The sequence below is a fragment of the Pararge aegeria genome, chromosome 22, assembly GCF_905163445.1.
Source record: "Pararge aegeria chromosome 22, ilParAegt1.1, whole genome shotgun sequence".
In the NCBI taxonomy this organism is placed as follows: Eukaryota; Metazoa; Arthropoda; class Insecta; order Lepidoptera; family Nymphalidae; genus Pararge; species Pararge aegeria.
Window position 1 is genome coordinate 8729638 of NC_053201.1, and position 24745 is coordinate 8754382.

The 24745-nt window shown below is 35.8% G+C and overlaps 1 protein-coding gene across 4 annotated transcripts in view; it reads right to left on the reverse strand.

Annotated features, from left to right (window-relative positions):
• Positions 1-24745, reverse strand: part of LOC120633587 — a 43101-nt gene that overhangs the window by 15053 nt on the left and 3303 nt on the right. For 2 of the 4 annotated variants that reach the window (XM_039903798.1, XM_039903799.1), the window contains exons 4-9: positions 21003-21094; positions 11197-11306; positions 9227-9238; positions 7278-7461; positions 2894-2971; positions 693-847 (exon numbers count right to left, since the gene is read on the reverse strand). In XM_039903798.1, the coding sequence (XP_039759732.1) occupies positions 693-847; positions 2894-2971; positions 7278-7461; positions 9227-9238; positions 11197-11306; positions 21003-21094 (631 nt within the window). The remainder of the gene's footprint in view (positions 1-692; positions 848-2893; positions 2972-7277; positions 7462-9226; positions 9239-11196; positions 11307-21002; positions 21095-24745) is intronic. The other 2 variants (XM_039903797.1, XM_039903800.1) reach the window with 1 other exon arrangement.

Sequence of the window (24745 nt, forward strand, 5' to 3'; positions counted from 1 at the left end):
AAATTTTGCATCTGGAGCATAGCAGTAAATGCATGCGAGACTTGGAGAATGACACAGAGGGAAATTAAGCTGCTGGAAGCATTCGGAATGTGATGTTGGCACCGAATGGAGAGAATAAGTTGAGACTAAAAATTGTGCTATATTAATATAATATTTTAATTATATATTTCTTTTCATTTACAGTAAGCTAAGGGCGATACTTTTTTGATAATACACTATTTAATATCGCCTGAGTCACCTTACAGTAAACCTCAACCTAGCACACTATAAGCTCACGTCTCCTTACAACACTGAATTATTCACGTCGTGCATCCCTTGCCTAGAAATTACAGACTGTTCCTGTGAAAATTAAGCTTAATTTGCTATAATCCGCGAAAAGCAGGAGAATCTGTATGGTTTAATTTATAATTTCTTCAATCCTTATCCTCACACCAAACAGATCTTCGGCATTGTACCCTATACACGTTTCGCTCCGAAAGCGGAGCATCCTCAGGAGATGTTGACTTTACAATAAATGATTCTTAAGTCAACAATTGTTAAGTTGAAGATTTGGCTGTATTGTGTTAAACTTGTCATTTATAAAGCACCAAGAATACATAAAACGTTATCACACGACATAAAGCTCTCCAAATTTCTGGACGTAGGTACTAGCAAAGCAGGAGAAGGATGTACACGAGAAAGCAAATGCTTACCTTGAAAATGCTCTCCTCAAGTGAAATTGAGAGACGCGTGCAGGAATCCAGCAGACTATGTTCAGGGATGATACCGAGTCCTGCGCCCGCCCCCGTTCCTACTACAGCACTCATTAATGTTGGCATTGACTGACACTCCTCTGATTTTGACAACCCTGACAAAAAAATGCCCTTTAAAATTTCGGTGCGTTTATTCTATGTTTGTCAATGAAGACTCAGTTATTGATCAGAACAATTTTAACTCTGAAAAGTCGTACAGTGCCAAGGTAGCTATTAAATTGTAGTATGATATATCTTTATATATTTCTTTATATAAAAAAAACATAATATATGTTATAAGCCGGCGAATTAACTCCAGTAGAAAGAAAACTCAGTCTTAGCAACAGTAACCTGGTTAAGCGTTGCTAAATAATGATCCGAACATTTATCAGACGTATAACGACAGAACCTATGCTTCGTTGGTATAGCGTTGTTAAGTTCAACAACGGATCGCGAGGTCTAGACCCACCGGGCCGCTCCAATGCGGGTAGGTGGGCTCTAACGATTATTATCACTTCATGTTAGTGATATTAATATACGGGACCGATATAGTAATAGTAGCGTGTTTTTATTAAAAGTATATAACAGAGAACGAGAAAGAATTAACAATAAGTTACATTTTGTATGGAACGTGGTGAGAAAACCAATGTCTTATTTAAGATAAGGATACAGAAAACTGCACATTTAAAATGCGATGCTAAAATACATAAAATATGTCTATAGTAATTATGTTTAAAAGTGTAGTTAATACAAAATGGTGCTTTATAATATGTGAAATTCTAAAAATCCAATTTTATTAGTATATAGTTACATATTCTTACTAAGCTTCCAATGTTATTTTTGTTTTCGCTTGTTTTACACAATATACAAAGTGCTACCATATTCCGCATCCCAGTTAATTATAAAACTATGTGTAAAATTACATATGTACCAAAATGATATGATATGATTAAAGTAAATCTCTTGACTCACCAAACTGTATCATACTATACGAAAACTTAATAAAATTTGCATTTTTTTTAACTTAAACGTGGACTATTGTGGTTTTGAATTGTCACGACCTGCGAAAATTCATGATCTTAGGAATAAATTTACTGAATATTCTATTGCATTAAAACTTTTTTTTTTAAAAGGAAAAAGCTGACGTAGCCTGGTGGGTTCTCCAGGTTTCGGCTTTCCTTTCGGGGGACCCAGTTCGATCCCCGGCACGCAACTCTAACTTTTCGGAGTTATGTGCGTTTTCAATTAAATATCACTTGCTTTAACGGTGAAGAAAAACTTCGTCAGGAAACCTGCAAGCCTGATAGTTTTCCATGTTCACAAAGGAGCATGAAATCTACTAACCCGCACTTGGCCTGCGGCTTAAACCTGTCACATCGTTATCATAAATCAACCCTAAAGTAACCCACTGCAGAGCACGGGTCTCCTCTCACAATGAGAAGGGTTTAAGGTCGTGGTCCACCACGCTGGCCTAGTGCAGACTAGTGGACTCCACACACCGTTGAGAACATAATGCAGAACTCTCAGGTGCATGCCATGGTTTCCACACGATGTTTTCCTTCACCGCAAGTGATATTTAATTTACTTAAAACGTACATAATTTGGAAAAGTTATAGGTGAGGCCCTGTGTCCATCAAGTTGAGGCCGGAGGTGTTAAGCCTAGCACACAGCATTGCAACAATGCTGCTTTGAAAAGCCGATTGTACCTACTGGTTATGCGGAGGGGCCTACTAGTTAACAAAAATTCAGTTTCACCTCCGCTTATCGATCGACCAGGGAGACCTTGTGAGATTTCCTCCGCACATTTACTATTTGTATGTAATCGAAAAAGCGCCACCTAGATACAACACTAGGAAACATTATGGTCACTAGAAACGATTAACAAAAAAAAATCGCAGGGCGTCCTACAAAGTTCCGACTCAAGTGCTGTTCTACAACCTTAGGCGTAATGTTTAGCCTCATTGGCCTTTAATTATACCGGCAACCACGCCCTTCGCTTCAGACCTGTCACGCCTATATGTTAAGTAAATTTACCGTGAAACTGCAAAGAAGCACTTGAGCATTTATAACATCAATCATTATAATGCAATTGTGTGAATAACATCGGCTTACTGCGCCCACCTTGCTCCATTATATTATATTGGATTGTATGGCTTCCTTACCTTCTAGATTGAACTTGTTGCCCCAACGGTCGCATTCACACTGAAGCCATGTTTTTTCCGCCTCCAATGATAACTGCCCTGAAAAAATTGAGAATATCTTTTAATTACATAACAAAAAACAAAAATAACCTTCGATATCTTACATAGGTTTTGGTACATTACATTACATTGTTTGGTATTTTGGTTTCAATAATTATTATGCATGGAACACAGTAATCATTGAAAACACAACGTCCCACCAACCTTGCCCGCTGCACCTAAAGAAAAATAAAAAGAGTGAAACAAAAAAGTTGAAACGCTCGAATAATTTTCCCGAAACAAAAAATCAAGGTCGTGATGAAATCTGCATGGTTCTTTAGATACAAACAAACATAAGATTAGAGACATAAAAATTACGGAACCCTTCAATGATGAACTGACAATACCTTGACATGCAGTGCATCATTGCGCAGAGCGGCTCATAACACTAACCAGATAACGGTCAAACTGTACTAGCTGACATGGTCTCTTACGCTGCTGGCACCATTGTTCTTTTAATGGTGCCAGCAGCCGCGTAACTCGCATTTGACGAGCAAGGGCTGGATCTTTTCTATATTGTTAGTTTATGTATATTTAAGACACATGTGTGTGTGTGTGTGTGTGACACACTGTTAGATAATGTCACTAGAATAAACCGGCGCTGACCCCTGGTATTGCAGCTGTAAGCTATATTTAACGACCTAAAGTAAGGAAACTATCCTGCAATTTTCCAAGAATCATTAACAATTTCACATGAAGATTGCACCAAGTGTCCGTATCAATTAATCCAAAGCAATTGCTACAACAGGATTTGATCTCGCTGGCTATTAACTCGTTAATTGTGATGGCCTAGAATGTTTTTACGACTGTCACAAATAACCCCTTTGTACCGTTGGAATCGGGTTAAATATTTAATGTTAAGTGCATCTTAAAAGAGATTCCATCTTTTAGGTAGCATTTAAAATTTTGCAAGGAAATTACAATCAGCTGTTGATCAGATTAAAAAAAAAACGGTGATAGCCTCGGAGGGCCGAGTTTGAATCCCAGCACGCGCTTGCTACTTTTTTTAATTACGTGCGTTTAAAGCAATTAAAAAACACTTGCTTGAACGGTGAAAGAAAACAACGTGTCGAAACCTGCATGCCTGACAGTTCCTCCATAATATTGTCAAACACCAATCCGCACTAAGCCAGCGTGGTGGACTAAGGTCTAAACCATTCTCATTGTGGGAGGACACCCGGGCTCTGTAGTGGGCCGGTAATGTCTTGATATGATATGATGATGCCACATAACACAGCTGTTCTGTTGTGCGTGGTGTTGGATGGATATTACAAGTAGACTTTACTTGTAATATCCATCCACACACCACGCAAAGCATATCAGGCAGTTGACGATACTTCTGATCATAGTACATACTGTTATATTTTCCATGCTGTCTTGATTTTACTCACCATGCATCTTTTGATTGTTTTCATTTTGAGTTAATAATCCTGTGCAATTTAAACAACTGAATTGGCTCATAGCGGTATTTAACTACTTAATTGATGTCGCAGAATTATGTATTAAGGCGCTTTGTCTGATAACTGTAAGATTTGATTTAAGGAATTTCGTAATTTAAGTGACATTTAAAGGCAAAGTAGTTTGTCTTGACGCGAAGATCTGACAAATAAAAATAATGTTGTATAATAAGTGGAAATCCTAAATTTGGGCTACAAGTTCTGACCACGAGTAATAAGCATGTCAGCTGGAGGTGTGTATTAACCTCGAAGTTTCGAATAACTCTTACATTTTTGTTTCAACTTTTTGGTCAAAAAATATCTTACTTATCATTATCATTGAAGTTAACTTTGTTCCATACAAAATAACACTAATTTAATGACGTTACTCATCTTCTTGCGAATGCGGTGGTTAACCAGTGGGATGGACTTCGAATACACTTTCGGGTGACCGAGTTCGAATCCCAGCACGCACCTCTTAACTTGTCAAAGTTATGTTCGCAATTAAAATAACACATGCTTTAGAACATCGTTAGGAAACCAGCATCCTGGGAGTTCTCAAAGGTGTGTGGAGTCCGACAATCTGCACTGGGCCAGCGTGGCGTACTTCTCATTGTGGGAGGAGTCCCATATCCTGTAGTGGACCAGGAATGGGTGGATATGATGACGATGATGATTATGATTGGTCTTCTTAAAAATTTCTACAGCTTATCTTACAGATTATGTTGCTCACATTATACGGCTATTGATAAAAAAAAACAAATGAAAGAAATACCTAGCTCGTAGGAAACGTAGAAAATGACAACGGATATACCCATATAATGAGGGACATAATATAAACGTAGAAGAACATCTCGTTTCCGCAACGTCTTCCCTATTAACACTTCGAAGTGTAATGGAAATGAAAAAAAAGCGCACCTTATTACTCTAAGATTTGCTGTAGACATTTACTTAGACACAGCATAGGTTTTGCTTTTTTTTAATATATTAAAAAAATCGGCGTTAATAATATTATATGTAACATCAATAAATTTAACAAACATCCAGGGTTCGAGTTTATTAATAAAATCAGTTACGTGGTCGCACTCACATTGTTTCGAACCGTTCTGGATCATTATTAGCAATGATACAATGTGACGAAACCCTAACTTTTGCACACCATTATGGTTACAAAAGTCGCATATCTGGGGCACTTGCTAAGCCACGAGAGAAATGAACTCCTACAACTCATCATGATGGGAAAAGTTTCTGGAAAAGAGGCGTTTGATGCAGAAAAAGACCTGGCTACGCAACATACACGGACTGGAATCGCAAGTGTCGCTGAATTATTTCGCCTCGCGAAAAATATACATAATACAAAGCGAACTGTTACGTTCTCTAATCGGAGAGGCATCCTAAGAAGGTTCTTTTTTCATAGTTAACCTGATGGCATACAAACAGAGCAACACTTTGCATGCAAGCAACAAGTCGTACAAAGTTCCACCCTGTGTCCATCATAAATCAACCCTAAAGTTACCCACTGCAGAGCACGGGTCTCCCACAATGAGAAGGGTTTAAGGTCGTGGTCCACCACGCTGGCCCACTACAGACTAGTGGACTCCACACACCGTTGAGAACATCATGGAGAACTCTCAGGTTCATGCCATGGTTAGCTACCCGTCCCTATATGAGTCTCCCTTCTATCTGAGGGGGGGTCAAGCTGTCCTGATCCCCTCCTCCTTAGCTTAGTAGCCCTGGCAATCAGTTGGGGTTGTTGGTAGACATCTGGGAAGTATACAACGGGTTCCCTGGACGTCCAATAAAGCCAACGAGAGGGACATGCCGTGGTGGTTTTTAGTTCGGGTAAACGAGTCCCACATAACCTCCGTCATGCCTAAAAGGACAGAGGTAGCCATAAAGCTTGTCCACCACGACAAAAAAAAAAAAAAAAAAAGGTGCATGCCATGGTTTCCACACGATGTTTTCCTTAACCGCAAGTGATATTTAATTACTTAAAACGTACATCATTTAGAAAAGTTAGAGGTGAGGCCCTGTGTCCATGAGGCGTAAGTGTTAAGCCTCATTTGCCGGTAATTTCACCGGCAACAATGCCCTTCAGACCGGAACACAGCATGCTATGCAATGCTGCTTGGCGGCAGGAATGAGCATGGCGACAGTGGCGATTTAGTACTTCAAGATAAAACTAAGTTACTAAGCTAATTCATTCAAGGGCAATTGTGTATTATTTTACGACATATTACCGTTTGAAATCTTTGAGATGTCTCTCAATAGGTTCAAAGTTTATATAGAACGTAAGCTTACAGAAAAATCGTATTTTAACGTTAAGGATTACTTAAACGATAAAAAAGCTTGGGTGTGTATTGCTCTTGACTTGATAACAATTTACTGTGAGATGGTGATAACAAAAAAAAATTACCCGGCAAAGTTTGTTGTGTTGTGAGAGCTTCTTAGACCAGGGCGCGTTTGGAACCCTCGTAGCTTTAGGTTTAAGTTGGCGAACGAAGTTATCATCATCCCCTTACAATTATGTAAACATATGTATGAACGCTTCATAAATGCCTGTGATAGCAGTGGCGTGCATAGAGGGTATGCAGGTAATATAAAATGAAGAAAATCTCCAGTACATATTATAAAAAACTTAAGGATAGGCATTGTAAGAGTTATAAAAAGCCTGCCCTTAAGTATTTATAAGTCGTACCTACTGGAGATTTTCTTCATTTTATATGATCCGTAAACCCTGTGCATACCCTCTATATACACCACTGTGTGATATATACGATACGATACATGAATAAAGAAATTTTGAATTCGAATTTGGAACAATTTTAGTTGGATATGATAAATGACGTTTTGGTTGGAAGGAAACTTACTAGCATAAGCCTCCTGGTCGCGATGGTGCCGCGGAGGGGGCGGGTCCCGGAACGAGCAGATCCACTCGTCCCTCACCCGTAATATCCGTCCGGTCACACGCGCGTAGTACTCGTAGTTCTTCCGGCCGAACAGATCCCCCGCGCTGAATTGCTCGATGAGTTGCCGCATTATGCGAGTCGCCACCTAATATCAGTTGTTCTATTTTTAAAAGACGAAGAGGCAAATATTTTAAACGACTGTTCTCCTTAGGGTGCCGTCTCCTTAAGAAGGTTGGCAATCATTAGGGCTATCTACGACTATTATAATACTTTAAACTCGATAGAATATTTACAAAGAAATTAACATTAACATGCAGTTACCATTATGCCCTCTAATATCTCAGTAATAGATGGCGACTCGTTTCGACTAAAGGTGAATAAAATTCGTAAATGGAATACTCATTCATTTAATTATTTACAAATTACTGTAAAGAATGAGGCGGAGGGCATCATGGTAATTCTATTTTTAAACGACGAGGGAACTATGTTAAACGGCTATATACTCGATCGAATATGTATACAGATTACAGATCAGTATTAGCATAAAAAAAATCGGCTCTTAAAGAAGTCCCATTAAAGGGTACTTTGAATTTATTTCAAGAGCTTGCAACCATATAGTGGCTGGCTACCTTTACGCGATTACTTAATGCAGTTTTTTGACGTTTGTATGTTAAAAAAACGTATTGAATGCAAAATCAAACTAAGCTTAGATATAATCTACTTTTTACTCTACCGTTCTAAGGTCACTTGTTGAAACAAACAAAAGAAGCGGATATTTCACTTAGCGGAAGGGAATCAGCAAAAACTTAACTATTACAGATTAAAAACTTTCATGGTCGTTTTCTTTCATCGCAGTTTGTGCGCCAACAGTTCAGTGACAATAGTTAACCGATTGACTCATAGCTACATTACACAATCCTTTACCATATCGGCAAAAAAAAAACTGAGATTTCGAAGGTTGACACTCTAATGTGAGAGTGACATCTGCATTTTGAACATAGATAATCGTAAATGCATAAAATTCTACTTCATATCATAAAGGCTATTTTTGCCATAGAATTAAGAACACCCCTTATTCAGCCATGATTGCATTGATGAGCATGTTGCTAGCTCACTGACTTTTTCTCATTTTCCCAATTTATAGTAAATGTTGAGAACATTAGAGGTACAATAATTACTTTCAACTAATTACTGTTCGAGTTCTAACTGTTCGAGTGACACTTCTAAAGTGGAATGGTTATTTATGCTTCAATATAAGTCGTGTACACGGTTTCTGTATGTTCTTAATTCTATTATATTGGCCTTAAAAAAAATTATGAAATGATAAAAATAAACTTCCGTCCCGTGGCTCAAATTAAATCTAAGAAGCCAAATGACTCAGGGTGAGATGGGATATGAGTAACTCATAATTCAATTTGTGAATCAACCGCTTATCTACACTGTAAAAAATGGTGCGTGTCAAAAATCATGCTCCAAGTAAAATTTAATCGTGACTAAGCTTGATGTTTAACTTACAAATATTTCGTGCTTTAAATATTTACAGGAAACGAACGAGACTTTTTTCTTTACCACTACAATTTTACTCTTGATGATGCAATCCAAGATAATAGCGCGCTAATCTTTTAGGGGTATGGCTGCGGCATCTTACCGGAACGCTGAAACGCATGGCGGCACGTCTTTGACGGTAGGATAGTAACTAGCCATTGCCGAAGCCCCCCACTAGACTAGACCAGAGAAAATTCAGAAATCGGGGATCGAACCCAGGACCGCCCATTATAAACAACAGCAGTCAGAGTTCGTCAAAATGTCATGTGATGATTCTGAAACTATCTAACTAGCCGACTTCAGTAAAATCTAAATAACAAAGTACTTAGAACTAAGGTGTACGTATTGCGTATTGTGGTACTTACAGATACTTCAGCCTTTAGCAGCATAATTTAAATAGATTAGTAAGCATATATATGTTAAGCTATTTACATATAAAAGAAGTAAACTAAATTACACCGCCGCATTCAATGCCAACTTTTTATGTTATCCTTTTCAGGTAACAATTTAATAGAACAATTAACTTTGAACTAATTAATGCACGAAATGCGGCAACGGAAAACTAAATAATTTCACATTTAGGGAAAGTATAATTTTTACAGATATATAATACAATAGGTATATATAAAAAAGACGTGTGTGTACTTATATACACGCGTTAGAAGTTAAACTTAAAAGATAAAAATCTTTTTTACAATGTCATCTTTCATGTCATGAAAAAAGGTATTTAATACATTGAAAGTTTTATTATAACGCATCATTTAGTTGTCTTATTATCGGACTTATTATTACACAACATTAAATTTCGAGATCTTTTTACAGTTGAATCAATTAAATCACCGGAATTAGCACGTAGACTTTGACAATTGAAAGTGTAAACTGTCGAAGCTTTTTTTGAAAAACTAAAATGTTGACTCACTTCATGGTGTCGGTTTTCTCACTCATCATTTTTCCCTAACGCGCCAAAAGAAGTATAACTTCAAAAATTATATACATATTATTTTTGTGGTGGAACAAAAGTATTCAAATTCCCATTTTAGACCTTTTTTACGATCACAACCTTATTATATTTGAGCTTAAATTACAACACTAGCGGGTGGTAATAGTATAGTTATAATGCAATGTTAGATAAAACAAGGAATCCAATAAGATATATAACTAGGTAATATAATATGACACTAGTAATTACCACCCATTCATATCACCAAGCATAACCCAACAAACAAACCTTTTGTAATTAATTTGCATTTTTCCTTGTTTTAATTTAATTTGGGATTTTTCCTACCAATAAGCAAGTCAGCCTAACGTTCACTTTACAAAAATGATAATTACCTAAGCATTCTGTCATAACTCAAAATCAACAATCGTTCAGGCTAAATTTGCATTCCAATGTTAAAATAACATCTGTACTTGTTATTGGTGTAGAAAACTAGTAAAGATTGCAGTTATCAGATTACCGCCATTAACTCCGCATTTAAAATTGAATTGTGCTGTCTGATAACAGAACGGTAAGATCTTAACGGTACCGATAAGGAAACTAAGAAATAACGACAGTGACGCACCGAGATTAAACAATAAGGTTTTTAGTGAAGAATTCGCAAGACAATAAGACACTTTAAAAAACAGTATGTCACAAAAAAATTTAAACTTTGCCTTTGTTTTAATGTATCATGCGTTTCTTTAAAAATCAAGCGACTAAGAATTTAATGACTTATTGCCAAATGTTTGTTTTGTAATACTCATTATTAACTACAATCTAAAGGCGGAATTCTCTTGTAGAATTATAAAATACTTCTGGTGACACAGCATAGTCCACAATTTGAACACTGTATTGTTTGTTCATAGTTTTGAAGAATCAATAATTTGCCTTAAAACAGTTTTTATGCTATGAACACAAACACCGAATTAGTTCATTATATCTTTTAACCGTATCGGAATTTGGGTTTTATGGCATGACTATAACTCTATCAAGTTACGTTTGGATGAATAATAAAAAAGGCTACCTAACTAATATTTTTATAATGGTTTTATTGCGTTTATTGAATGCACTGAACACCAAAAACAATACATATTCCCTTTAACTTAAACAAGCATTTTTTAGTACCCAGTAAAGAAAACAATTTAACATTCAAAGGTGTTTGTAAAATAGAAAAAAAAACACAATCAATCATTAACGAATTAAAGGTGACCCTATTATATTTTATTAGTGCGTCCCTAAATAGCATTACACGCACGCAGTCACACGGGAACGTTGCATTATCCACTTAAAGAGTCAATAGTTGCAACGAGCGAGATATGAGAGCGATATTGAATTGCATCGGAACAATCAACTGACCTTGAATCTCTGTACATCCTCCATTGTGGCGGTCTTGCCGTCGGACACGCACGAGTGGAAGAACGACGGCGCTACCGACACGCCTAGGGCCTCTGATGTCATGCCAGTCCCTATAAATTATTGGAAATGGGTTAGAAATGCGTTGCGTAACTTCAGTCTTGATTTTTCTGAAAGGAGAATGCCGGAACACGGTTTCGTTTGGTGCCTCATTTAAGTTGGTATCAAAAATTAAGTTTTTTTTTTTTTTTTAAAACCTGTCAAATCCCAAGCCTTAACTTTAAAAGTCTTTTAATGAAATCGATTAGTGGTTGTAATATATTGCGAACAGTACCATCAATAGGTAGGTACAATAATCGCATGTGTCAAAAATAACCTTAATTCACGAACTTCATTTGCATGTAACTCTGAAATCCGGCGAACTAGAGTTTTAATGTTTTTGGTAATTTATTGTAATTATTAAACCCTTCAAAATGAGATAAATTCCAAGAAGGCACCTTATAAGTACCATGTTGAACGTAGGAACAATTCCGGCTTGAATTTTGCTGATTGAATTAGTCTAGGTCTAGTCTAGTAGTAGGGGAGTAAATGAGAGCATCAGGTAATAAAGAAGTGCGATATCAGGGTTCCTAACCGCACTACCCCACACACAGTTTTACTAGATGCAGCAAACACCACTTAGTAGGTACACCAGCAAAGTAAAGAGTCTTGAGGGCGCACTCTTGCTGCCACGGTAGTTTTGTACTTTTGTTCTAATTCTTGACCTGTGTTTCAATCGATGTAGATATCGCATTTTTAACCTCACGGACGTGTTTATGTTGTCCCCTTGTATGTACCTACTATCAACACGTGTATAAGTGTATATAAGTATATATAGTTTTTAGTTTAACCAAATTACTATTGCGAACTCCAGCAATTTTATTTTAAAGAGCTTATTTGTGTAAATACGCACGACATCAGGCAGGTAAATAGGAACGTTCTTATTACGGCCATTCAATGTCAATGTCAAATCTAAGGGCGCAGAATTAAGAACATACAGAATCCTCATTCAGCCATTCACATGCATACAATGCAGTGCATTGTGTTAAATAAAAAACAGTGAAAACGCCCCGACCACACCTCACTTTACCCGCGCGAAATGTGTAAACGTTTAAAATTTTAGAGTTAAAATAGTTACTTTCAACTGTTAAATGGAATGAAGTAACTAAACGTTTGTTCGAGAAACACTACTAAAGTGGAGTGGTTTTTATGCTTCAATATTACTAGTGTACATGGTTTCTGTATATTCTTAATTCTGTGATCGGGGGGGTATAATTTTTGTATCTAATGTAAAAAACTCAGGTAACTAAATCAAAACATCATTGAAATTGCAAGTGTTTTCTATCACTTACGTAAACCTAATCACATGCGGCATGTTTTATTATTGATATGAGGGAAATCCATAAACATCCTCGCGTGATCGCGGTTTCGCGTGCGAAAAACTTGTTATCGGTACGCTAGTTTGTAGGTACAAATTTTTCTTGTTCCCGCTGACTCGGTTCATGGTTTTAAATCAAGTTTTATGTAACATAAATATCCGTTACAGTAAAACACTTGTAGCTTGTCCAATTAGTTTATTCTTACAAAATCTTACTTATGTATGTTTTATACTAATAACACCAAGCTTCCGCTGTACGCTAAGATCTTTTAAACTACGCAAAGGATTTTAATGCGATTTCCCGCGATATATAGATTGATTTTTGAAAAGGATTGTTTTGTATGAAGTAATCTTGCATATTACTGTGGAGAAACGCAAAGAAACAAAAATATTTTTGTGCGCTTGCATTGTGTTACAGGAATTTTATACAGTGGGTCAATAATTAAACATTTTATAAGCATAAATTCATACTTTCCAGATATTTTATTAAATTGATTAGGGTTTTTACAAATACGCTAATAATTACTTATTAGTTTTTTAGAATTGGTGGGTATTTTGATATAAATACGACTGCGTTATCAATACACTCCAGTCCTACATGGACCAAAGATACCACCCGTGTCTTAGTCGTTTATCAATTGTAAACTCTAACTAAACCTTAAGAGATTGATTAAGCGAATGCAATACGAGATTATGTTATTATTCAATCTGCCCAGTAGTATCTTCAGCCGGGCGGGTTCATGTAATGAACACATATAAGTATATTACAGTTATCTTAGTGCCAACACAAGCAACGCTTACTTTGCGGCTAGATGGCGATGTGTGTATTGTCGTAGTATATTTATTTATTTATCTATCTTGCAGCTCTTCCTTATGCCAGAGTTTGCCTGTAACAGATTGCTTGCAGCAATAAAGCCGCCTTTGCAAGCCTACAATTTTTGTTCTTATTGTTTATTCATTATTTTATGTATATTTTGATGTTTGAGTGCAATAAAGTATTTATTCTTCTTCTTGAGTTTTTTTGTTGCTTTTCCAACAAAAAAACGTTGGATCGTTTAACCTTCGATCGCGTAGCAACAAAGCAATTGATTAACCTGATGTTTGCATAAAGTGACATAGGTAATTTTTTTATTTTTAATGTCGGAAAAATGCACAGTAACCAGGCTTTACTGTTAATATCTCTTTACGCTCAAATTACTGGTCGGATTTTTATACATCGAGCCATGAACACCGACTTAGCGTTACCGCCAAAACAAAAATGTTAAAGCAGAAGGTTAATTTATTATTATTATTATTATTATAACTCTTTATTTGTATACCACATTAAGAACTAAGATCGCTTAGTAGCGATCTCTGCCAGGCAACCTTAGAATTAGGAAAAAAAGGGGAGAAGTAACTGCATAAAATAAATACATACGAATATCTAAATACTAATACATAACAACACAAATACATCTAATATATAGTAAATATTTAAAAAAAAAACTAATAATAAACTATAAACCATATAATAAATACTTAGATAAAAGTAAAAAGTAAAAATTTTTTTTGTGGAAAGGCATACTCAGTGTCAGGGCACGACACGATCTTAGACCGGATTGCCCTTCACCATAAGTAAACTTCTCTTTTCAGTATGACGGAGTTTTTAAATGATTTTACAGATGAATGTACCTACTGTTAAATTAAACAGGATATTATGTTGAATGATTAAATTTAAATCTTAAATAACATTTCTCGTAGCGTATCTCTGATTTTGTGGTTTTAATAAGTCTCGGCTATCCGTCTGTCCGTCCTTCCATTAGTCTGTTAGCGGGTATTTAATTTTTATCTTATGAATAGATAGTTGAAATTTTCACAGAGTTTGTATTTCTATTGCCGCTATAAATAATAAAAAACCTGTCAAGTGCGAGTCGGATTTAGACACGAAGGTATATCTTTTACAATCGTACAGAACCCGTCGGATATTGGACTATGTTTCTTTCGCATTGATAAGTGATAAGTGATAACATTAGATGACGACCTTCCCGGTTTAAGTAATTTTTGACGGCCGATTGGCGCTGTGGGCAGCGATCCTGCTTTCTGAGTAGAAGGCCGTAGATTCAATTCCAACAAATGAAAAATGTTTCTGTGATGAACATGAATGTTTTTCAGTGTCTTGTTGTTTATCTGTATATTATAAGTATTATAGGTACATTAATCATAAAAATATACATCAGTCATCTTAGTACCCATAAAACAAGCTACGCTTAATTTGGGGCTAGATGGTGATGCGTGTATTGTCGTAGTATATTTATTTATGATTATTATTTATTATTCTTTTTTTTTTTCAATGGGAGGCCCACGGTTACGATGGCCGACTGGGGCAATCTGAATAATTAATAATAATTACTGAATTTTCTCTGGTCTGGTTGGAGGCCTCGGTCGTGGGTACCACCCTACCGACAAAGACGTGCCGCTAAGCAATTAAACGTTACAATGCGGCGTAAATACCGCTTAGGCAGTTTGCATCAGTTGCAGTGATGGTCTCATTTGTACGAAACTTAGAACAGCATACGCGGACCGAGGCGGTTTCGGACACAGTTTAATGATGGGGATATTCAATAAAAACGATCAGCACCATTCATCAAGTAGTACGTACATTTACCTACATAGCCATCCAACCGTCATACAGGTTTGTAAGGCTATAAAAGCCCATAGTACTTTCACACTAGATAGCTCCGTGAATATGCACGCTCCATTAAACTGTTTCATTCTTCCCCCTTTTAACTCGCTCGCCATTGGGTGGCATTTTGTTTCAAATGTCACATAAACTGCGGGTTTAATAAATAAGGTGTGTCACGTTTATTGAATCCACACTTACTATTAGATATAAATGCGAAAGTGTATCTGTTTGTTATATACCTACGTCTTCAGAGCCTGATTAAGCAAGCGCGGGGACCGCAGAAAATTCTTTAAAAAAACCCCTGATCTGATATGGGTTCTTAAGTATAAAATGGTAGAAATACAATTTAATACTCAATACGTATCTTAAATACAATACGTATTTGCAGTGGCGTGCATAGAGGGTATGTACAGGGTATGCTATGATATAATTTTATCTATATTGATAAAGTGACCATGACATTAACATAAAATATAGTAATAATAATGACATGTAAACACATTTTTTTTAATGAATGTTATATTTTAATACTTCTCACCCTATTCCGGTCTAAGAGAAATGAAAAAAAACAAATACCATAAAAATTGGTCCAGCCGTTCTTGAGTTATAAATGGTGTAACTAACTATACTTTCTTTTATATTTATAGATTAGTATGTATGGATATTCCAATAACTCCCACCCTTCATAGCGGAACGCAAGCAGAAATATCTTACAAACATTATTATATACCTATCCGAGGAGTGCCTATGCTACTACATTCAAAACATATCATCTGACCGTGACATAAAAAATTTGACGCGTAGCTAAAATAGTTTTTCCGAGAGCCGCTCAGTGATATCCGCTATTGATAATAACCGCCTATTAACTATAACAACATCCTGTACATTGGATAGATACAGATATGAAAATTATGTAGTTTATTTTCAGAATTGACGATGTTAGCGTACTCCTTAGGTTTGTTAAAAAAATATTTCTTGGCGATTGGGATTTCGAAAAATAGTAGATTGTGCTAAAAGGACATAAAACAACAACACAAGTGCATAAAATTGAGTTTTAGTCCGCCTACAGATAGCCTAAAGTACGACTTTAAGAACAGGAGAAGTGAAAACAATATTTTTTCCAATACCAAGTATAGAATAACCGCCGCTTAATCGCCGGTATTCTTACTGAAACCATCGTATAAGTTAATAAAACTTTAATTTTTTCCCCCATGCAGGAATATTCAAGGATAACCTAAAAAAAATACCAGGTAAATAAGTATACTGTTTACATTACGTACCCGCTACCGTAGCTAACATAACCGCAGAATGAAGTGATACGATAGTTGGAAGTCTTTGATCTCTATGTAAATACCGACATCGTCTAAATAGCGTCGCGCCATTAGGTATATCGGGGCGGGGACCCTTACTGGAGTCCGTAGTATAGGTTTTTACCTCGTCCACCCTCCGTACTCACCGTCCGACTGCTCCGTCTAGACGGATTCATCGGACCTCTATATTATGTCTTACTCTGTGATATAACTAGGTAAAGAATAAAGACCAATGGACTCCACGAATGACAGAACCATTAACGAAAATGCTATGTGAACGCTTTAGACACAGCAAACCCAACGGATACCTTATTAAAATGGAAATGTACACTCCAAATAACTAACGAGCGGTATGTTAAAACAATAGGCAATCGGACATTAATTAAAAATGAATATATAAAATGTAGGTATCTAAGTCAGCATGTTGAAACGTGAAACGTATATTTATCAATAAACATTTTTAGGAAATAATTAGTTATTTATAATTAACTAGCAACACACTTAAAAATTATCGATTTCTAGCCTGTGGTTACTCCTATTTGCACAACAAAGCTATCTGCGTGTAAGCACGAATGTTAAGAGGCATTTAAAAAAAATTAAGCTTTTTTGGGTACGCTGAAAAAAAAATATTTACGTTTTATTATTGCACTTTTATTAATTTTAAACATATAAATACAAACTAGACTGCAAGTAGTCCGTTTTCCTATTTGAATAGAAATGTATTTAAATATAAATAATAATATAAATAAATAAATAATAAATAAATATACTACGACAATACACACATCGCCATCTAGCCCCAAAGTAAATTTTTATGAATTATATTTACATAAATACTTAGGAAATACATATAAACACCCAGACACTGAAAAACACTTAATGCTCATCACACAAACATTTTCCAGTTGTGGGAATCGAACCCACGGCCTTGGACTCAGAAAGCAGGGTCGCTGCCAACTGCGCCAGTCGGCCGTCATAATTTATTTGTATGAATACATGATAAAATTAAAAAGTCTCAACATATCCGGCCAGGCAACCCCAACATACAAAATTTGGTCAATTATATATAAACAATCTAGTTCTGAGGCTGAAATTGCAGAAATTCATCAATTTAACAAAATACATTGCTCAATAGCCACTTTTTCAATGTACTTTTAAATTGTCGATACGGCTATTCATTTTGGGATTGCATTAAATATTTTTACACACATGGCACTACAGTTTTTCAAATACATGGCTGTCCTAGGGCACTTATTGAATATTAATATGTATGTCTTAAATTCAAGTGCGCTTTGGAAATAAATCAGTAAACTCCCTACAGAGATCTGGGTTAGATCAAACAAAAGTTGCTAATTCTAAAATATATATGCTAGGAAGTTTAAGGATTCCTAAACATTTCAATATTGGTCGTTACGAATCGAATGGGGCCTTTCCTACCATTGCGCGTATGCACTTTTTTTGAGCAATAAATACTCTATTTTTATCCGTGGAATTTAACCATATTAGTATCCCGTACATCAGAACGGAATAAACATCCATAGTATGTAGTAAGAACAGTGTTCAGTGTTGAAGTTTTTCGCAGTTTGTTCAGAAAATATGCGCATTGAGTCTACCCATGCAAGAGGAGGATGGAACATCAAGTCGCTTGACCGCTTATAATCTTCGATATTTTAGTTGTACTACGGAATTTTAGAACATCTGAAGGATAGCATAGCTTAGCGCGTATTTAATATTATAATATACAATACAAAAGAGGTCGGAAAACGCTTCCCTAAGCTGTTGGGGTAATAATACATATGTAATATAGAAAACACATTTTCCTTAGATCAATACTTTTAGACGAATAACTGTGTTTTTTATGACTATGCTGTCATAAAATACGCAGTGACAACCATAGCATCAGCTGTTTCTCTTGAGGTCCAAAATAAGGCCAAGGACAATATATGGCAATTATACTAAAACAATATTTCGCAATAACTAACACGTTTAATACGAATTCAAGTAATTACAATTAGTGGAGGTTGGTTTTTAGCTATTTTAAGCAAAATGAAATTTTTAAAAATACAATCATTTTATTAGTGATAGTTTTTGTGGATAGTATGAAGTGTATGGTCCTAGTCATGGCTTCTAGCCGGTTACGGTCACTAACCCCGGCATTAGAATCATTTCGATTAAAGTTTCGGTTTTGTTTTTTTAACCAGTTAAACAGAGAAACCGGTTCTAATTTAATTTCACTCAATCGATTGAATTTTATTTAATAATTTATCCCTTATAACTCAGTTTTGCGAGAACTGCTACAATACTCTACAAAGCTATTTTGTTTTGTTATTCTGCTCATTTTTGCGGAACAGTATTAAGATCCACACATGGCCTTATCGTCCGAAATAGGTCAAACGAGGCATTAGGAGAGCGGACTCGAAACTGGAGATTATTTAATTGCACAACGCGTACTAAGATGCATCGACACACTAGCCTAAAAATGTACAATAAACTCCCGCTACATTTTTTTTATTCATAGACTACCGCTGGGGTTATAAAGGTAAAATTTCAAAATTTATTTACTTTCAAGTAGCTAGAAGTAGTACTCCATAAGCACTTTGAAACGTCTAGTTCCATGTCTTATGGTGATTCTACAGCGAAGAAGCCGGCAACAAACTCAGCATTTGCTCTGTTCAAAAATCAACATTAACAATGTGTATTATCAAAATGAAGCTTAATTTGCTATACTCCGCGAAAAGCAGGAGAATCTGTGTGGTGTAATTTATAATTTCTTCAATCCTTATACTCCACACAAAACAGATCTTCGGCAATATACCCTCTACGCACGTTTCGCTCCGAAACCGGAGCATCCTCAGGAGATGTTGACTTTACAATGAATAATTGTTATGTGGCATCATGGCATTTTATAACATTCGGAAACGTCTTCCGTTGAGAATATTCAATCCTTTATGAAGAATACAATGAAATTAAATTACACTAGACACCATCAATCAGATATTGCAGATCGTTGCGAGATTCTTGTATTATTATTTATTTTAGTACCTAGGTGTCCAGACATTTTGAGAATCTGAGGACTTGCTTCTGAAAACGTTTTACTAAATAGATAAGACTTTTTTATTTACATTTTTTTTTATTTCCAATGTGCCCAATAGTATAAATGTTTAATATCATAATTATATCTCAATCGCTATTGATTAATGTGATAATTCATTCATCTGACTAAGTAATAATTTTTTTTTTTATCAGTCAATTTGGCGTTTGTAACCTATTGTGTAACATTGCATGCTAAATTAATGGCAATACACTGTACCCTAAACCAATAACAACACCTGTATTTTGCAATAAATTATTATTATTATTATTTATATTAACGCTAGACTCTATGTAGATAGTATGTAGTCAATCATTTTCAGAATCTGAATCTTTCTGATCGGGAGCGATACGTTCAGAGTAATACATTCGATCATGCAAACACGTATGAACGAAGAAACGTAATATGAGCAAGTTATGTCGAAGTTTGTGATAAATATCATACATCTCTTCTTGGTGTGAACTTCCTCTAATCTGAAATTGTTGCATCACTGAATCGGCCTGTTCTACACCTACACGGGTAATTGGCAAAATTAGTCTAGTTAGTTATTATCATGTTCAATGAACCAACGGAATGCATCGTTTTTTGTCTGCGCACGCGAATGAAATTGAGCAGCGAGAAATATTATTCTGGGCTTGTTTTGCTACATCGGCTTTTGAATTCAGTTTGATCTAGCTTAGGTGATAGAGACTATAATGTAAGAAAAGCAAAGTTAAAACAATTCGGCAACTGGATAGATTAAAAGCTGAAAGTTTATATTAATTCCACCATACGACGTACTTCCTAGAGCAGTAAACACTGTGATTTAATATAGTGGGAGATCCTGAGTTCGAGCTCCGGGAAGGGAATGAATAATTCCTGAAATTTTTCTGGTCCGGTCCAGAAGGAGGCCGCAGCCGCGCATTAGAGTAGTCCTATTAATGTAATCCCTTAATAGGTGAGATTGCAGTCAAGGGCTGACTTAAAGTATAAAAAAAACTTTGATAATGCTCAACTGCATGCTCAAGCTCCGCTTTTCAATGTAGTTACATTATTATATAATATAGTACATTATTGTACTAGTCAAGGCATGTTATTTGATACCCATATTGAGGGAGTTCACAAAATAAAAAAAATATAATTCGCCAATTTGTGTATAGTAGTGTATAGTATTTTAGTATCAAGCCCTTTAATTTGACATCCATTTTGAAGGAGTTGTGAAAAAATATGTAAACCGCCATTTTGTGGTGGCATTTAAGTCGTGTCATCTAAGTATTAATTTTATCGATCAATTTCCCGGTGGCCTTGAATCGAAAAAACCTCTGACCCTGATTTATCAGATCAACTCACCAGCCTTCTCAGCGTTGGAAGCCATCACGCGAAACGTGCCGAAGAGCAGCACCAGTAGCTTCTGCGTACACACTGGCAACGCCATCAGTAGCCTAAGAACAAAACCAAATGTTAAGCGCCCTGAGTGAGTAAGATTGGCCGTCCCCTAAAATTAATGAAAAAAAAATATACATATACAAGAGTTTGTTCATTTGAATGATGATAACGAATGAGGAAACTAAACATGCTAACAGGCTATAAAAAGAGAAACTAAAACCTTTATTTCATAATAGAAGTGCAGACTTCGTCAGCTGTGCTATTCGCATTTGTCTTTTAAAATATTGACCTTGATAAGCTGTGATAGCCCAGTGGCTTTTCGAAGTTATGAAGGTTTATAGCAACCTGCATGCCTGAGAGTTCTCCATAATGTTCTCTAAGGTGTGTGGACTCCACCAATACTTGGCCAGCGTGGGACTGCGGCCTTAAACCCTTCTCATTGTGAGAGGAGACCCGTGCCCTGTAGTGAACCGGTAATGGATTGATATTATGATGATGACGATGACGACAGTAGCCTTAGTACAAGATTCGATCGCTCGCAATCGTTTTCAAGTACGTAAAAACACTTGAAATAACGCCTGGTTCTATACAAATACAAATAGTATTTTGTATAATACAATACGATCGTTGCGACCTACTTTATAGGGTAAATTAAGAGATATACAAAACATAAACAAGGGGTCAACGACCAGACGCCATGAAAGACCCACACAAAATTATGTTAGATCATGAGACGAAATAACATTATAATTGGATAATGGAGTTATAATCTCACATCTACAATGCCACAAAGGTAATAAAAACTTACGAGGGACGAAATAAATATATCTACTTAATTATTCTTATCAGAAACTCAAGTTAAGGTTTTTACAGTTTTCAAAATGAGTCTTATGCCCTCTATTCACTAACGACAGTCTAATCAAAAAAACATTCCTAGACATACCTTACCTTTTACTACTTAATAGATTTTCACTAGGCATCTCATATAGCCTAACTGGTCTATGGTTCTTGACACTAGGTGTGGTATTGTGACATACTTTTAATTTTGCGTATGGATTTAAGGTTATTAAATATAGCGATGGACGGCCGATTGGCGCAATGGGCAGCGACCCTGTTTTCTGAGTCCAATGCCGTGTGTTCGGGCCGTGGTCGGGTCCCACAACTGGAAAATGTTTGTGTGATGAACGTAAATGTTTTTCGGTGTCTGGGTGTTTATCTGTATTTTATAAGTATTTATGTAAATTATTCATAAAAATATGTATCAGTCACCTTAGCACCCATAACACAAGCTACGCTAATTAGATGGTGATGTGTGTATCGTCGTAGTATATTTATTTATTTATTTATTGATTAAAAAAACCGAATTAATATTTTTTTTTTATCTGGTGTCAGTTGACGTGTCACCTAAACTTTACGATCTGCCGAATCGGTGTCGTAACTTTGGACAGCGTTAGTCATTTCGTTTTTTCTCGCTTTTTTTAGTGAAACGGATTTGATATTCCACCACAAATTAGCCCTTGTCTGCAATCACAACTGGTGATTAGTGAAGATGCAGTCTTAAGATGGTATTGGGCTAACCTTTTAGCGAGTATGGTAGTCATACCCGTAATCGGTTTCTCCGCAACATTGGCATCCGGAGCACTAATGACCGTTTTCACAAAACCCGAGTTTCGCCTAAATCGAATGCTTAATAATTTAGGCGACGTCTATAGGATAGTCTAATAAAAAACAGTGTGTGTACTTATGTACACGCGTTAGAAGTAATACTTCTTTGGCGTATGGAAAAAAAACAAAAATGCTAGTTATTAACGATAAATTTTAAAATAAATCAAAAAGATTTTATTTAAATAATAAAAACACCAAAATAATATTCATTTATTCACGCTGTTTGTACTGATGTAGAATTCAGGTGTCGGTGTGCGCGTGCATCGTAATTATTCACTCTCATCATTTTTCTCCATCGCGCCAAAAGAAGTATAACTTCAAAAACTTTTCACTGGTGATAACTATTGAAGGTCGGTGAAGGCCTAAGAATCTCCTTAGGTTACTTATTTAGTCATTGCCTTTTCTTTGTCAGTGAAAACGGACATAAATCGCTTAGCGGCACGTGTCGGTAGGGTGGAAACTAGCCAAGACCGAAAAAAGATGAGCCTGTTTTTGTATTTACAAAAATTTATCCAACGATTGCTTGCAGATCTGCGCGATTTAATTTTTCTAAGTGAATTAATATTTATACTTTTACTAATAATTTATTATCGAATTGCATAAAATGGATTTTTTAAATATCCTTAAAGTTATAAATGCAAGATAAGAACCTAAACTTATGAGATAAAATCCGACTGAATCCGATGCGATAATGATCAGACTTCTAAAAATTATAATATTATGTATTTATACAAAGTTTTTTGTTGTGTGTTCAATATTTCAAGTCAATCGATAACTTTTCGACTTTTGCATACACAAACATACGGACGCTGATTATACATAATTATTAATGATAAACCTTAGGATTTCCATAAAGCTATTTGATTTGGAATCTTGAATCGCCTACAGGGAATAAGTGAGATAATCATAATCGCTATCTTTAACAACATTTGTACACATAATAAAACCGGCGAATACAATGGCCAATCTTATCAAATCGGCAACTTTAGTGCAAGATAGGGTTGTGAGAATGGTTATTTTTTGTTTCTTTGTTTTAAAAATATATATTTTAGACTATGGAATGTCGCAAAGAGAAGAACAATTATAAGGTTCGATTCAATTTATCAAAATAAATAAGGAATAGGGTTGCGTCAATCGCTATTTTTTCATCTTTATCGTTTTTTTAACTTTCATGTGTAACCTTAGTTGATTTAACCTTCTTTATATGTACACGATCTCGTACGGTTACAATTTTAAAAAAATCGCGGTTCAATCTCGTACGGTTACAATTTCCAGCAGTAAAAGGTAGTATCCTTTTACTGGTATTTTTTAAGCTATAGGCAAATAATAAATTTTCTCAGAACAGGTTCAGGTTGATGTTATACCTTATATTTGGGTATAAAATTAAACAAACTTCACTTATACTATATGTAGATAAGAATATTATGAATGATAAATAAGTCTGTCAGTTTATTACCTCTGATTAAGGTAACAAACAGACAGACTTGCTTTCGCTCTGACGTCTATCGCGGATGTTGCGGATTAGGTTAGTGGTTAATTAATGCACCGATCTTGATGTAAGACTTGACACGACTGAGATAGTTTGCATCCTGAAGACGGACATAGGATACTTTTCATCTCGGAAACTACACAGAGACCGGTAGCACGGAATTTGAAAGTGTTAGCTTTGTACAGCTTAACTGATTCTGATAATATGACAAAGTCGCGGGCAACAGCTATAACTGTAAATATTTAATTAGGATTCCTACAACCCTGTGACCATAAAGACATCAAAATTCAAGTAAGTAAACACGCATTGTTCTGCATCGACACTGTGTGCACATGACGTCCAAACACCATCGCCCATTGTGGTAGACAATGAGCCAAGCTCCATTGATGAATACCTATTAAGTTCATGCAAAATATTAGTTACTAGAAGTAGCCATTCAAATATCTGGTTTCGCTTTCGACCTGTAGTACCCTTTAGTAACCTTTGTAGCCTAACACTTTAGCTTAATCATCTTAGATTTATCTGAAAGTTGTTATCAACTACGGAATTTTCT